Here is a 14111-nt window from a genome sequence, read left to right on the forward strand (position 1 = left end):
ATATTTTCACTCTGACTTTTCAGAGGTATTCCTTTGAGTTGAGTGGCTAACTGATGCCTTTCCTTTCTACTCTCCGTGGTCAGAACAGCCCTAACTTCCTCGTTTACTGCCTCTCTTTGAGCCACGCCCCCAGGTTCTGGGGCTAAGTTCGGGCCAATAAAGTTGCGCCCTAAGGATCGCAGGCCCAGGGAAGGGAAGCCTCCAACCAATGAGAGGCCAACTATAACCGCAAAGAGTAGAAAAGTCTTTTAGTGGTGTCTTCGGGCCGGTGAAGAGCAATGATTATGCGCCGGCTCTGGGCTAAGGACAGATTACTGGCGGTTTCCTGAAACACGTGACCAGTGAGCTGAAGCAGCCCTGCCCCACCTCCTGGTCTGGAGGTAGCGCGATGGGCCACACTTCCAATGGTTCGAAGAACTTCTCGTCACGTGCAGTTTTTGCAGGCCCAGCGGCGTCCTGAAAGTCATGTGACAGTTGACGTTGGCGCCAAGCTTCCCAATGGAAAACAAGAGCTGCCTTCACAGGACCAGAAATTGCTCTGTCTCTGCGAATAACAGCACGGCGGGGCGGGGATAGCCTATCACGTGCTGCGGGGCGGAACGGGGCGGGGCAGGCCACTGGTTGCGGGGCGAGCTGGGCGCGCGGCGCGCAGGCGCCCTGGGGACCCGGTAGCGGCGGCGGCGGCTGTGGCTGCGGTGACGGCAGAGGCGAGAAGAGCCGTATCTTTGGCCGAAGCGGGAGGCGGCGGTGGCGGCGGCCATGGCGGCAGATGGAGAGCGATCCCCCCTGCTCTCCGAGCCCATCGACGGTGGTGCCGGTGGAAACGGATTAGTGGGGCCAGGCGGGAGTGGGGCTGGGCCCGGGGGAGGCCTGACCCCCTCCGCACCACCGTACGGAGCCGGTAAACATGCCCCGCCCCAGGGTAAGCCGGGGCGGGGTCCGAGGTGTTCCCAGGGGTACTCTGACAGGCGGAGGGGGCGGGGCCGAGGGCGGAGGCGGGGCCCAAGCGCCAGGTGCAGGGCTGTTGCACCTGTGACTGGGTGAGGCTTCCTTCCCTCTGCAATCGCGACCTCAGCTTGGGAGCAGAAGGGAGCTCTGAGGAATCTGATGGAAGCACTGATCATAACAATCACGCTGAGCTTGTCAGAAGGGTTGAGGACCAGAAACAGTTGCCTTACTCCGTGTAGCATCAGTGGGGGTGTCTGCAAGTAATGCCAGCCCTTTTTACCTTCCTCTCCAGCATTTCCCCCGTTCCCCGAGGGACACCCAGCAGTGTTGCCTGGGGAAGACCCACCCCCCTATTCACCCCTGACCAGCCCGGACAGTGGGAGTGCTCCCATGATCACCTGCCGAGTCTGCCAGTCTCTCATCAACGTGGAAGGCAAGATGCATCAGCATGTAGTCAAATGTGGCGTCTGCAATGAAGCCACTGTGAGTTATACAAACCTATGAAACGGGCCCTGTTTTCTGGATCCTCTTTCTGATCCCTTGATTCTAGACCCGGACCTTCAGGCATTGACCAAGGGCCTTTCCTGAAACCCAGGTTTCAGTTCCAGGAGTCTCACACACCATTTCCCCAGAAGCCACTCACCAGGCTAATATTTACCATCCCTCATCTTCATACCTATCTTTATACTTAAGCTTAGTTTTAGTTTGTAAATCTCATGTTATATGCCTTTCATTTCTCTGTCCTGGCTAAGATTTTGTCTCTCTGATCTCTTCTCAGAAGGTGTTTTTGGAAGAACAGGGATTGGGATTAGAGATTTGCTTACTGATGTCCCCATTATTCTCTAGCCAATCAAGAATGCACCCCCAGGGAAAAAATATGTTCGATGTCCCTGCAACTGTCTCCTTATCTGCAAAGTGACTTCCCAGCGGATTGCCTGCCCTCGGCCCTACTGGTGAGGAGGAATAACTTGGGGAAGGGCATTAGTGGGGAAAATTGGAAAGCCTAAGGATGAATGTTTACAGAGAATGTAAAGGTGAGGGAGCCTGGTGTTTATTTAGAAGGAGAAAAAGCTAAGGGCTGCTGTGTCTCTAGAACATTATAGCCATCTTTTTCATCTCAGTAAAAAGATGAGGATAAAAGACTACTCCATCTTTAGGAAGATGGATAGTCTCAGAGACTGGGTGAATTATCCTGAGGTAAAAGGGACATTAGAGACCTTAAGTTTAAGCCGTGCTCTTCCCACAAGTATTCTCTGGGGTAGGGCTGGCAGTGCAGAGAAGCAGAGGGACTTCTAAAGGCAGGGAGTAGGGGATGTGAGGGAGGAATAATGTAGGGATCCTTAGGATTAAAAACTTTCTAAACGTAGTCGTTTTCTTCTATACAGCAAAAGAATCATCAACCTGGGGCCTGTGCATCCAGGACCTTTGAGTCCAGAACCACAACCTGTGGGTGTCAGGGTCATCTGTGGACATTGCAAGAATACTTTTCTGGTGAGCAGAAGTATTAGGAGGCTGAGGGTAGGGAGGGGCAGGAGTGGAAATGTCGTCATGAATGTATTTCTGAGTTATGATAATGAATCCTGAAAAGGTCTGTTCTATAAGGAACCATTTCCCCATCTCCCACTGCCCCAGGCTCTCATTGAAAATGACCCTGCTTCTACTATTAATTGGTTTCTCCCTTTCCTTTCTCCATAGTGGACAGAGTTCACAGACCGAACCTTGGCCCGTTGCCCACACTGCAGGAAAGTGTGAGTGATTAGGGAGCAGCATCCTTGAGCTGGGTAATGAATAGAGTAAAATCTACAAGGCCATTCCAAGTATCCATTTCTGTTTGCCTCCCCACAGGTCATCTATTGGGCGCAGATATCCGCGAAAGAGATGCATCTGCTGCTTCTTGCTTGGCTTACTCTTGGCAGTCACTGCCACTGGCCTTGCTGTGAGTAGACCTTGATCCAGCCCCTTTCATTCTGCAGCCTCATCTTCTAAGGTTAAGATTGGGGAAATAGCTATCCTAAAAAGAAGTGAAACTGGGAGAGGGGGGGAGAGGGGAGAGGTTGTTTGTGTTGTTTCAACAAACAAGATGACCTAAATTTGAAGACTGATAAAGTCTCAATATTACTATCAGAGTAAAAACAGCTATCTTCTTTATGTGGCGGATAGAACAAAGAAGTGGCTTAGATTCAGTTGCTAATAGGAAGTTGTCAGACATGAAGAAAAACTGACAGGTGTCTGGGATTGTTTGACTATCTTCCTGCCTAGCAGAAGGGAGTTTGACAACTGGGCCTTTTAAAAGGTCTCTGAAGGTGGCCACATGTGGATAGGGGACAGAAACTGAAGCTTGAGTTGTTTGTTACTGTTACTAGGTTTCCTGGAAAGTGGTGAGAGATCAACAGTAACCCCATTGTTCTTCTTCATCTTCAGTTTGGCACATGGAAGCATGCACGACGATATGGAGGCATCTATGCAGCCTGGGCATTTGTCATCCTGTTGGCAGTGCTGTGTTTGGGCCGGGCTCTCTATTGGGCCTGTATGAAGGTCAGCCACCCTGTCCAGAACTTCTCCTGAGCCCCACGACGACCCACAGACTGTGCCTGGCCCCTCCCTGGTGGGGACAGTGACACTATAAAGGGAGCCGTGGTAAAAGGCTCCCTGGGCTTCTATAAGGGGAGCCAAGCAGCTGCCTTCCTTTTCCCTGGGGAGAGGTAGGAAGGAACCAGGCCCTCACCTAGGTTTGGAGGGATAGGTAAGACCACTGCTGGCCACCTGCTTTCCTCCAACAGTTGCTGTGTTTAGGGTGAAGTAGGTGAGAAGTTGCCCCTAAACCTGGGTCCAAAAAGACAGTTCTAGCCTTGTCCTTCCTATATGCTCCCTGAGAGCCATTCCTGTCCCTTACACATTCCAGGGCAGGGTTGGGGTGGGTAGCCCTGGGGGGGTCTCCCTCCCTCTTGTGCACCATTAGGACCTTGCTGCTGCTATTGCACTTCACCAGGGGCTGGCTCTGGTCTCAGCACCCTCAGTCTCCTCTCCCCCCATTCTGTGTCCTGTGGGGGTGGGGTCAGCCGCTGCTCTGTACAGAACCACAGGAACTGATGTATATAACTATTTAATGTGCGGTATGGTCCCCTAGTCCTGTATTTCCCATAATTCCTCCTTTTCAACCTTATGCCCCAGTTGCGGTTATTTAACTGGGCTGGATAGGGTTGCTCTGTCATGGGAGAGGTTAGGGAGTCATCCTGTGCTTGTAAATAAATAAGGTCATGACTCTATTCTTTTCCAGTTGTTAATCTGTGTGTATGAAAGGATGAGGGGAATTTGTAGCCCCATGAAGGGATAGAATACACCACCACCAAAGCTGAAACTATGGCTCTTTATTTTCACAGGGACAGTTCAAAGGAAGTATCAGTAGCTTTTGATTAATGTAAAAAAAGAAAAAGAAAAAAGCACTACCCCTACACAAACACCCTTCTTGAGAACTTACATCTGTTATTAGAAACCTGGTTAAAGGATTCATAGTTTAGAAGGGAAATACAATGCAGATGTCTCTAGATAGCAATTATTAAAGAAGTTTGGGGGTAAGAATTTTAAAGCTAGCTTGGTGGGCTTATTTCCCAGGCTCAATGTGATTTGGAAGAGGTGTCACAGAGCTAGGTATAGGGTAATGGGACAGTGGTCACTGCCCAGAGCCTTGGAACGGATTTTACTGTCACACAATGCAGGCAACAGAGACTGAGATAACAAAAAATAATCAAGGCGCCAACCAACGTTTTTGGATCGCGCATTCATCATATAGGTCCAGAAGGTGTAGGCATAGGCGGTGTTGGGGTAGAGATGCCGGAAACTGTCAGTGAGTGGCACAGCCTGCAGCAATTCCCCGAAGCCCTGCCGCTCTTGTGGAGTGAAGCCAGCATTCTTTTTATTTCCCTTCGGGTTGCGAAGGTCAATTTCTTCATGAGCCACATTGAGGTCCCCACATAGCACAAGGGGCTTGCGGGATGCCAAACCCTTCAGGAATTTGCGAAAAGCTTCATCCCAGCGCTGGCGATACTCCAGGCGCACCAGACCTCGGCCTGCATTAGGCACATAGGCTGTCACCAGCACAAATGCGTCATATTCAGCCACAATCACTCGGCCTTCCTGATCATGTTCTTCCTCACCTACAGAAATGATGGAACAATTAGCAAAAAGAAGTTTTAAGAAAAGGGAAAGGAGAGAATAAAAGAATCAAGAATTGGGGCTGGACTGGGATACCAGTAATGAGTTTGGAGGCACTGGGCTTTAGAGAATCAATAGGGTCTCACCAATGCCATAAGAGACTTTGAGTGGGCACTGGCGGGAGAGGAGGCCCACACCACTGTACCCTTCCTTGTCTGAAGGAGCTGACCAGTACTGATGGGACAATCCAGACAGTTCTTGAAGTTCAACTGGTAGTTTGTTCTCTGAACATTTGGTCTCTTGGAGGCACAGGATGTCTGGGGCTTCTTCCTTTACCCACTGTAAGTGAAATTAAATGTAGAAAAAGTATTATCAATTCAGCAGCCATTTACTGAAAAATCTATATGCGAAATACTAGAAATATACAGATGAGACACAGTCTCTGCAGAAATAACGTCTAGCAGCATAATATTAAAACTTATAAATGCAGGGCAAAGAGGCAAGAAAAGTGTTACATGCAACACTGAGGAATTCTTGTTTTTTTCCCTGAAAGGCCCTGGATAGCCAGCTAAGATTTTTAAGCAGTAGTTATTTAAATGTTGGCTATGCAAGAAATAAAATGGAGCAAGTCCAGTAAGGAGGTTTTCCCAACATGCCAGGGAAGAGATGAGGACATTATAAATAAGAAAATGGCAGTAGAACTGTTGAAATGGCATTTGAAAAATAACAAGGGTTTTTTTTGGTGAAAACCTAGTACCTTTCCCACAAGAAAACTATCATGCTGGGGACTAAGATGGAAAAAGATGATTAAACCCCAAGATCAGCCTCTGCACCCCCTTAATTCCACTCACATCTAAACCTTTCTTCTTAATCCAGGCTCGAAGCCCATCCACATTCCACGAGCAGATCTTGAGTGTGGCTGATTTGCCACTGGGTGAGGTTTTCTGATCTGGGGGGTCTTCATACAGAACTGCGCCCTCTCCTACTGCCTCTTTTTCGTTCTTTTTCGCTCCTGCCTTACTCTTCTTCGCCTCTGGCTCTATAAAATAAGTAATACATCATGGGATATAAGTTGGCGGTATCCAACTTTGATTCAGAGTTAACTATAGACCCACTAAGCCAGCAGCTGCCGCGACTTCTTCACAAATAAGAATACTGTCGGTGGCGGTCTGGACTTTCCGTTCAACGGTCCGTACTTCCGTTCAGCTAGATAATTATAGACATCCCTATCGCTGCCTCTAGGGAGAGGGGCCCATTTCATTCTCTTACCAGTCTTGGGCTCTTCCGCGTCTTCGACCACCGCTCCCTTTTTCCCACGTTTCGGCATCACTGTAATGTATGCCCTTCTGCACCAGTTCCACTTCGCCCACTGAAGCAGTATTTTGATCGCGCTGCCTACAAGTGCAAAGAAGCCGTGAAACCAGCTAGAGCAGAAGACTCCACCCTCGACGCCCACGTACCAAGTACCGCCTTTCAAACTGTATTATCTCTGAATTCTTTCCCCGCCTCTGTGCACCATCAGCCTTTCAGCCCCTCACCCCCGAGACTAGATCATTTCATCGTCGTCTTACACACTTCTCGCGAGATCCGCCCTCCGGCCAAACGAGGGACTGAATTGAGAGTCCCGACCTGGCCTTGCGGATCAGACGTCCAGAGAAGCTGCTAAGATGGGCAAAACAACACATACCCTTTAGCTGACCTGCTGCGGCCCCTGTATGCCTCCTCCTTAACCCAGCACAAAGAATGGAGCACGCTGTGCCCCACGTGGGTAAGTGGCGTGGTCACATGATCTGAGATGCTCTTCCAGGGGCGGAGGAATAAGGGTCATTGGTCTAGTTGTACCACGTGACCGAAAGCTTCCCGCCCTTCTCGTGAACTCCGGGACATTGAAGGTCCCAACCTCCATTCTTGGGCTGTTTATCAATATGCCAGATTCACAACTCTTTCTGCCACCCTGACTAGAGATCCTAAAGCTGTGTAAGAGAGAACGAAATCAGGGGAAAGGCTGGGCTGGACCATGGGAGAGAAGCAGAGGAACGGATAGGAATTTAAGGAGCAGACGCCGGCTCAGCGTTCCCGGCAGTTAAGCGAACAGGCCCTCGAAGGGGTCTTGATGGGTCGTCGTAACGATAGAGGTTGGGACCGGCGTCGGCGCGCTACCTATGGGAATTTTCTGGTAGTTGTTGTTCTGGTTGGCGCGGCTGCTTAGCACCCACTGGCTCATCCTCCTACTCGGCAACCCGGAGTCTGCGTCCCAGCGCGGACTGGTGAGGGCTCCTTGGCTCCAGTGCTAGCTCGGAGCCATGCCGGCGGTGCTGGGTTTTGAAGGCAGCGCCAACAAGATTGGCGTGGGAGTGGTACGGGATGGCAAAGTACTGGCGAACCCGCGGCGGACTTACGTCACGCCTCCCGGCACAGGTGAGGACTTGGGGATTTGTAACTCGTGGCGCACTTTTCCGCACAGCGTCCCCTGCCATCTTTCTAAACGTTGGTGAAGAGTGCGCATTGTGCCTCCTAATTTTTGATCCTACTCTCTGAGATTATGTAACGGTAAAAAGGGCTTCCCAGGTGGCTCAATGGTAAAGAATCTGCCTGCAGTACAGGAGACTTGAATTCGATCCGTGGGTCGAGATCCTTTGGGGAATGGAATGGCAACCCACTCCCAATATTCTTGCCTGGAGAATGCTATGGACGGAGGAGTCTAGCGGACTACAGTCCATGGGGTCGCAGAGTTGAGACAAGACTAAGCATGCACACACATTATCCCGAGGCTGATGGGTAGAAGAGTTATAGGCACTTGGAACTGTATCTTCTGAGTTGTTCAGCCTATACTGAGCACCTTTTATGTGCTAATTATCGGCTTCCCTTGCAGTATTCGGTAGTTGTTTTTGGACTTCTGTACCTTGTTCTTAAAATGGGAATGATAATACCTGCGTCATTCGGTCTGGAGAGTTAAAGTACCAGACACATTGACCACTTTCCGTAAATGTTATTTCTAAGTTCTATTGTGTAAGAGTCGGACACGACTGAGCGACTTCACTTTCACTTTTCACTTTCATGTATTGGAGAAGGAAATGGCAACCCACTCCAGTGTTCTTGCCTGGAGAATCGCAGGGACAGGGGAGCCTGGTGGCTGCCGTCTATGGGGTCGCACAGAGTTGGACACAACTGAAGCGACTTAGCAGCAGCAGCAGCATTGTGTCTTTCCTACCTTCCCCCCAAACACCTCCTTCCATAGGAGAGGGCAGCAGGCTTGTGTATACCTGAAAAGCGTCCCTGAACAGGTGATGATGTAACAGGTTACTTGTTAGAAATGGATATATATGTTTAGCACTCAAGCTTCCTGGCATTTGGCACCAAGAATGTAAAGATAAAACAGGTAGTGCTTTGAGATGCTCATGGTTAAGCTGGGAAAAGTACCGATTAACTATAATGCTCTAATTGTTACATGTTACATATAGTGTGTTAATTTCAATGATGTTACCATGCACAGTGTTTGTAGAGTCACAGATCAATTCAGTTCAGTCGCTCAGTCGTGTCTGACTCTTTGCGACCCCATGAATCGCAGCACTCCAGGACATCACCAAAAAGTATGAGATAGGTATCATTGAGTCCTGAGTAGGAGTTGGGTATGAAGAAGGGCATTTCTGAGAGCTGTTTAGCTTAGCTGAACAGGCTGAAAAAACTATATCTGGACAGGATGTTTGAGGAAAAGGGAAGGGACTCTTCCTACCCTACTCAAATGTCTGTTTTGACTTCTAGGTGCCTTTCTGTAGGAAAATTCTTAGGATCTCTGACTTGTGTCTGTCTCCTAGGATTCCTTCCGGGTGATACGGCCAGGCACCACCGAGCTGTTATCCTGGACTTGCTGCAAGAGGCACTAACAGAGGCTGGATTAACCTCTGAGGATATTGATTGCATCGCATACACCAAAGGTATAGCTAGAAGTGTGGGCAACAGTGGAAGAATACACCTGGAACCCAGCTAGGTCAAAATAGCCTGCAGCTCACCTTTGATACCACCACTATATCCGCTGTACCTTCACATCCCCCACTTCCCTCAACTCTGTTTTTCTCAATCTCTATAGGATTCTAAGCCCCATTCTGTTCCCATAGGTCCTGGCATGGGTGCCCCACTGGTTTCTGTGGCTGTTGTGGCCCGTACTGTGGCCCAGTTATGGAATAAGCCATTGCTGGGTGTTAACCACTGTATAGGTCACATAGAAATGGGCCGCCTCATCACTGGAGCCACGAACCCAACTGTGCTGTATGTCAGTGGAGGAAATACACAGGTATTTAGAATTCTTCACCATTCTTTTTTTTTTTTTTGCCTTCATAGATTTTTGGGTATTTTTAATAACTGAAACAAAACAGATTTAAAACCACAGCTTCTGGAAGAACCATTTGTTCTTGCTGGTTTTGTATCTTTCCTCAAACTTGACCTTGACCTCTTGTTGGGCCACACATTCAAGAGCAGGGTCTCTGAAGACATTCTCATTAGCAATAGTTTCTTCCAAGGGGATACCTACAGAGTACCTTGTGGGCTTGAAGTGATATACTTCAAGTTACAAAGTTTCACAAAAGACTTGCTCTCTGACCTCCTGGCGATTTGCTTCTTGCCCGTGGTAGCTTTCACTTTGTACCTTGCTAGCAAGGTAGCAAGATCATAGGTATTCTTCATGATGACTGGCCAGGGGCATCACCACCTCCCAGGTTTCATGAACTTGCCCATTTTGACAGAAGCCATTCAGGACTACAGCAGAAAAGTTCCACCATTCCTTCTTAATTTCTGAGGCACTGTATTAGCAACTTTTACTTTCTGCCTGAGTGGTAGGAAAACTGGGCTCATCTGAAGCTAAAATGTGATACACTGGAACATTGGATAATCTTTATATGTGGCTATAGAGATGAGGAATTTCCAGCCTAGAGAAGGAAAGAATAGTAAGGATTGAAGTATTTAAAATAAGGATTTTTATTTTCATTATTTTGAAGCTTATTTTTCCTATGAATGTTAGCGATTAAAACTAAGGGGCACTTGGCAGTCCAGTGGTTAAGACTCTGCTTTCAATGCCAGGGGCATGGGTTCTATCCCTTGTCAGGGGACTGAGATCCCACATGCCTCAAGGTGCAGCCAGAAAAATTTTTTTTAAAAAAGGAAAAAAATAAAGGGTACTATCTCATTTGTTTCTTTACAACATTTGTTTTGTTTTAGTTACTGGTGATAAATATATAGCTTTTTTTCTTTTTTTTTTAAGAGTGAAAATGTAAGTAATTAAAAAACATTTTATGAATGGTGGAAGAGGTTTTAAATTTATAGATGAAGCCAGAGTTCTTTGGATACCTTACAAGATCTTTTTAAGTTGAGATTGGAGAACTCTAGCCCTCCTTTTCCACCTAACACCTGATGGGATTATTGTCCAGACTGATTCCTCTCTCCTGAAAGGATTATATTCTAAAAGTTCATTTTGTGAAATAGTTATTAAAGATAAAGGACGCATTTCTATGAAAATGACGTGGGAACTTTAATGGGTAGAGAACAAGTAATTGGTTGAGGCCTGAAGGATATTTATTATACAAGGTTAGGAACTTGGGGTGTGGAAAGTAACAGTGGAAGCTTACAAGATTTACTTGAGATGAGCAGTGATGGAAGTTTCTCTTTTCCTCTTTCCCTTTGAAGCCTGGTTAGGTGTGAAAAACAAGATGATTGACTGGGGAAGAGCAGATGACAGAAGTAGAAAGGCAGAATTTTTCTTTATGGTTTTGTTTCCAGCCTTTTATCAGTAGAGTAAGGGCTACATCAGAATGGAAGAAAATCCCTAGCAGCACCAGAAAGGGAAAGGGACTTAGGGATCCTTTGGAAGTACTGTCAGAAGTCTGGAGCTTATGTATCAATGGCTGATAAATACTCTCTGTGCTAGAAGTTGGTCACATATGAAGAGTGGACAGAAGTTGGTTGCCAGTGCTGAGCTGGATGAGCAATTAGTCTGACCCAGTATGGAATTTTGGGGTTTTGTTTTTGTTGTTGTTATTGCTGCACCAAGTGGCTTGTGGGATCTTAGTTCTCCTGCCAGGGACTGAATGCGTCTGCTACCAGGTTCAGGGAGTTCCCTGGGATTTTTGAGTTTTTTTTTTTTTTTTTCTTAACTCTACCTTAGTGGTTTCCAAATACTACCACCCTCGTAGGATAATCTTGAAGAAGTCTGGTTCCCTGCCTCCAAGAAGGAAAGCTTTCCCTAGTCCGCATTGTCTTGACTGCTTTTAAAGGAATATCAGCAACCTCCAAGCTAGAAAAATGTATCCAAAATGATAATTTACTTCTCCCCTGACCTAGGTTACCGTCTTTAGACTAGAAATCTACTCTCGGAATCCTTAGGGTGTATATAGACTTCTCAGGGAAGCGCTATTTAAAAGTACCTATTGAGGGTTTGGGAAAGTACTTTATTTCCGTTGCTTATTGAAGTTCTAGTGACCACGTTGATCCTCTGCTATGTTCTTCCCCAAGCCAAATGCTCCTCTTTACAGACTTGAGGTTTCATGGACATCCTCATCACCCTTAGGTGATTGCGTATTCAGAACATCGTTACCGCATCTTTGGGGAAACCATCGATATTGCTGTGGGTAATTGTCTGGATCGTTTTGCTCGAGTGCTGAAGGTAAGTCATTGAGGATACAGAGAATATAAGTTGTGAATGAATTTTGGGAGAGCCATGGAAAAGGAAAGGGAAGATAAATTAGCTTCTTTTGCTTCATAGATACCCACCTTCATCCTGTTTTTCCTTCTGCTAGATTTCCAATGACCCAAGTCCAGGCTACAACATTGAGCAAATGGCAAAGCGGTAAGGGGAATAAGACGGAAGGAGGCTGACTGGTGGGGTGCCAAGGATTTCCCTGTGTATGTATTAATGAGCTTTGGGAGGGCTTTGGAGGGTGAGCAGCCAGCTGACTACAGGCTTAGTGCCTCATATACTCACTCCCACATAGAGGCAAGAAGCTAGTTGAGCTGCCATACACTGTAAAGGGGATGGACGTCTCATTCTCTGGGATCTTGTCTTTTATTGAGGTGAGTGTGGGGAGGTGAGGAGATGGGCACTTTTCATGCTTTTTAGTGAAGTGTGCGAGTTTTGCTCAGTGTAGTATTTTCTGCGTATAGCATAGTACTAGCCTATGTTAGATGCTGAATAAATTCATCTAGCAAATACTTATTGAACATCTTTTGTGTACCAAGTGCTGTTCAAGGTAACAGTGATACTAGATGGAGCAAAACAAAAATCTGCCTACTTGGAGCATGAGTTTCATGGGACATGGGAGGAGGGAGGGAGACAGAAAAAGAAACAGACAAAGAAATGGGAAAAAAATAAAAAGGGTCAGATGGGGATAAGTCTGGAGAAAAATTTACCAGGGTAGGGGGCAGAAAGTGAGAGGGCAGGCATTCATGATTACTGAATCTTGAAAGAAGGCTGCTGGTTTTATATGTATAGCTCAGTGCCAGTGAAGAGCAAGATATACTGGTATGGGTGAATTGTGGTAAAATGCAGTGATCCTCCAAGTGTGCTAGTTTTTTGCTCACGTGTCATCCCCACACCACAGTTCACTGTTTTATCTGTTTGCCCCTGTAACTACAGGATGTAGCCCAGCGGATGCTGGCCACTGGAGAGTGTACTCCGGAGGATCTGTGCTTCTCTCTGCAGGTAATGAAGTGAAGAGCTGGGATAGAAAGGTGGAGCTGACAGAACTAAACTGGGATCGCCTCTGACGTTTTCAACTTATCTGCCCCACCACCCCCCCGCAGGAAACTGTGTTTGCAATGCTGGTCGAGATCACAGAGCGGGCCATGGCACATTGTGGCTCCCAGGAGGCCCTCATTGTGGGAGGTGTAGGGTGTATGTATCATTGGACTGGCCTTCTCTTTTGTATTTTGGGGCATGTGCCTCTTGCTCCTGATACTCTAAATCTCTTAAGGGTTTGGGGAAATTACTTATTTTGTTTCTGTCCTGTGCTTCCCAGTCCTTGCACCTACTTCATTTTCCTAAGTCAGTGCACATGAGGTGTGTAGCTGGACTGGAGAAATGGCTAAAAATAAGCTAATTGTACCCCTGCCTCTGTAGGTAATGTGAGGTTGCAGGAAATGATGGAGACCATGTGCCAGGAACGTGGAGCTCGGCTTTTTGCCACAGATGAAAGGTAGAGGCCCTCCCACCCACACACACTCCCCTCCGCCCCCCAATTGCTGTGATTTTCTACCCTTAGATCATGAATTTCATACCTCTTTTCCTTCCCAGATTCTGCATTGACAATGGAGCCATGATAGCCCAGGCTGGGTGGGAGATGTTTCAGGCTGGACACAGGACCCCTCTCAGTGAATCTGGGATCACACAGAGGTAAATGGCCCCTTGGAGGAGGTAGACAGCATTATATGGGAGGTAGGCAAAAATCCAGCAGGAAGAGGACCCAGAATCGTGAGGGCAAAGAAGAATGGAATAAGGGATAACTGTCCACCAAATTTTTCCTTTTTTTTTTTTTAAACAGGTATCGGACAGATGAAGTAGAAGTGACCTGGAGGGACTAACAAAGTTAACAGGATTGGAGTATTTGGTGCCCTGAGTGGAGCCCAAGGGACCCTAGGCCTTAATCTCTATGCTTACAAGGCTTTGGACTCCCTTGTCTCATCATTTGAACCTCAAGAATTGACTCAGCATTAAAATATTTTTGGTTTTATATGTTGGCAATTGACTTGTGTTCCGGAAAAATACACATTTGGCAATGGTTAAATCCTTTTGATGGTTCGATGGATAAGGATGGCAGGGGTCAGAGCAGCACCCTGGCAGACTGCAGGTAGCCTTGGGAGCTGCTGCTCTGGAGCTAAAATTGAGGAGAATCTCTGAGATATTCTAACCTTCCCTTAGGAATGCATTATCATTGGTACTATTTTAGCATCAGGTCTTGTGTTAATTGCTTTACATTCATCACCTTGTTTAAATTCTTTGAAGTGTAGGTACTCAGGATTTCCCTGAA

The 14111-nt window shown here is 47.1% G+C and overlaps 3 protein-coding genes across 4 annotated transcripts; 2 read left to right on the forward strand and 1 right to left on the reverse strand.

Annotated features, from left to right (window-relative positions):
• The first annotated feature begins 634 nt into the window (after positions 1–634).
• PIP4P1 (phosphatidylinositol-4,5-bisphosphate 4-phosphatase 1) lies at positions 635–4214 on the forward strand. Of its 2 annotated transcripts, none has more exons than XM_019968445.2 (7): positions 635–922; positions 1241–1431; positions 1795–1901; positions 2334–2439; positions 2644–2696; positions 2794–2884; positions 3370–4214. In XM_019968445.2, exons 1-7 carry the CDS (start codon positions 760–762, stop codon positions 3511–3513), a joined length of 855 nt encoding a protein of 284 aa, XP_019824004.2. In that variant the 5' UTR covers positions 635–759; the 3' UTR covers positions 3514–4214. The 2 variants fall into 2 exon arrangements, with proteins under 2 accessions (XP_019824004.2, XP_070653286.1); XM_070797185.1 differs by having other exon boundaries at positions 635–901.
• Positions 4215–4301: 87 nt separating this feature from the next.
• APEX1 (apurinic/apyrimidinic endodeoxyribonuclease 1) lies at positions 4302–6907 on the reverse strand. Its single transcript, XM_019968444.2, has 5 exons — positions 6788–6907; positions 6370–6495; positions 5952–6139; positions 5247–5439; positions 4302–5102 (listed from the first exon to the last, which is right to left on the reverse strand). The coding sequence occupies exons 2-5, from the start codon at positions 6425–6427 to the stop codon at positions 4585–4587; spliced, it is 957 nt and encodes a 318-aa protein (XP_019824003.1). The 5' UTR covers positions 6428–6495; positions 6788–6907; the 3' UTR covers positions 4302–4584.
• Positions 6908–7013: 106 nt separating this feature from the next.
• OSGEP (O-sialoglycoprotein endopeptidase) lies at positions 7014–13814 on the forward strand. The gene is made up of 11 exons (XM_019968443.2): positions 7014–7518; positions 8916–9035; positions 9216–9391; positions 11657–11752; positions 11886–11935; positions 12081–12159; positions 12722–12787; positions 12889–12979; positions 13205–13280; positions 13379–13477; positions 13626–13814. Exons 1-11 carry the CDS (start codon positions 7404–7406, stop codon positions 13663–13665), a joined length of 1008 nt encoding a protein of 335 aa, XP_019824002.1. The 5' UTR covers positions 7014–7403; the 3' UTR covers positions 13666–13814.
• Positions 13815–14111: the final 297 nt, after the last annotated feature.

Source organism: Bos indicus, chromosome 10 (assembly GCF_029378745.1).
Source record: "Bos indicus isolate NIAB-ARS_2022 breed Sahiwal x Tharparkar chromosome 10, NIAB-ARS_B.indTharparkar_mat_pri_1.0, whole genome shotgun sequence".
Taxonomy (NCBI): Eukaryota; Metazoa; Chordata; class Mammalia; order Artiodactyla; family Bovidae; genus Bos; species Bos indicus.

Coding starts and splice junctions, on each gene's coding strand:
- PIP4P1 (XM_019968445.2), top strand. CDS start 760: ATGGCGGCAGATGGAGAGCGATCCCCCCTGCTCTCCGAGCCCATCGAC. Junction 2,697..2,793: donor TGCCCACACTGCAGGAAAGT/GTGAGTGATTAG, acceptor GCCTCCCCACAG/GTCATCTATTGGGCGCAGAT. Junction 2,885..3,369: donor TCACTGCCACTGGCCTTGCT/GTGAGTAGACCT, acceptor CTTCATCTTCAG/TTTGGCACATGGAAGCATGC.
- OSGEP (XM_019968443.2), top strand. CDS start 7,404: ATGCCGGCGGTGCTGGGTTTTGAAGGCAGCGCCAACAAGATTGGCGTG. Junction 9,036..9,215: donor TTGCATCGCATACACCAAAG/GTATAGCTAGAA, acceptor CTGTTCCCATAG/GTCCTGGCATGGGTGCCCCA. Junction 12,788..12,888: donor ATCTGTGCTTCTCTCTGCAG/GTAATGAAGTGA, acceptor ACCCCCCCGCAG/GAAACTGTGTTTGCAATGCT.
- APEX1 (XM_019968444.2), bottom strand. CDS start 6,427: ATGCCGAAACGTGGGAAAAAGGGAGCGGTGGTCGAAGACGCGGAAGAG. Junction 5,440..5,951: donor TTAAGAAGAAAGGTTTAGAT/GTGAGTGGAATT, acceptor TTTCACTTACAG/TGGGTAAAGGAAGAAGCCCC. Junction 5,103..5,246: donor CAAAGTCTCTTATGGCATTG/GTGAGACCCTAT, acceptor TCATTTCTGTAG/GTGAGGAAGAACATGATCAG.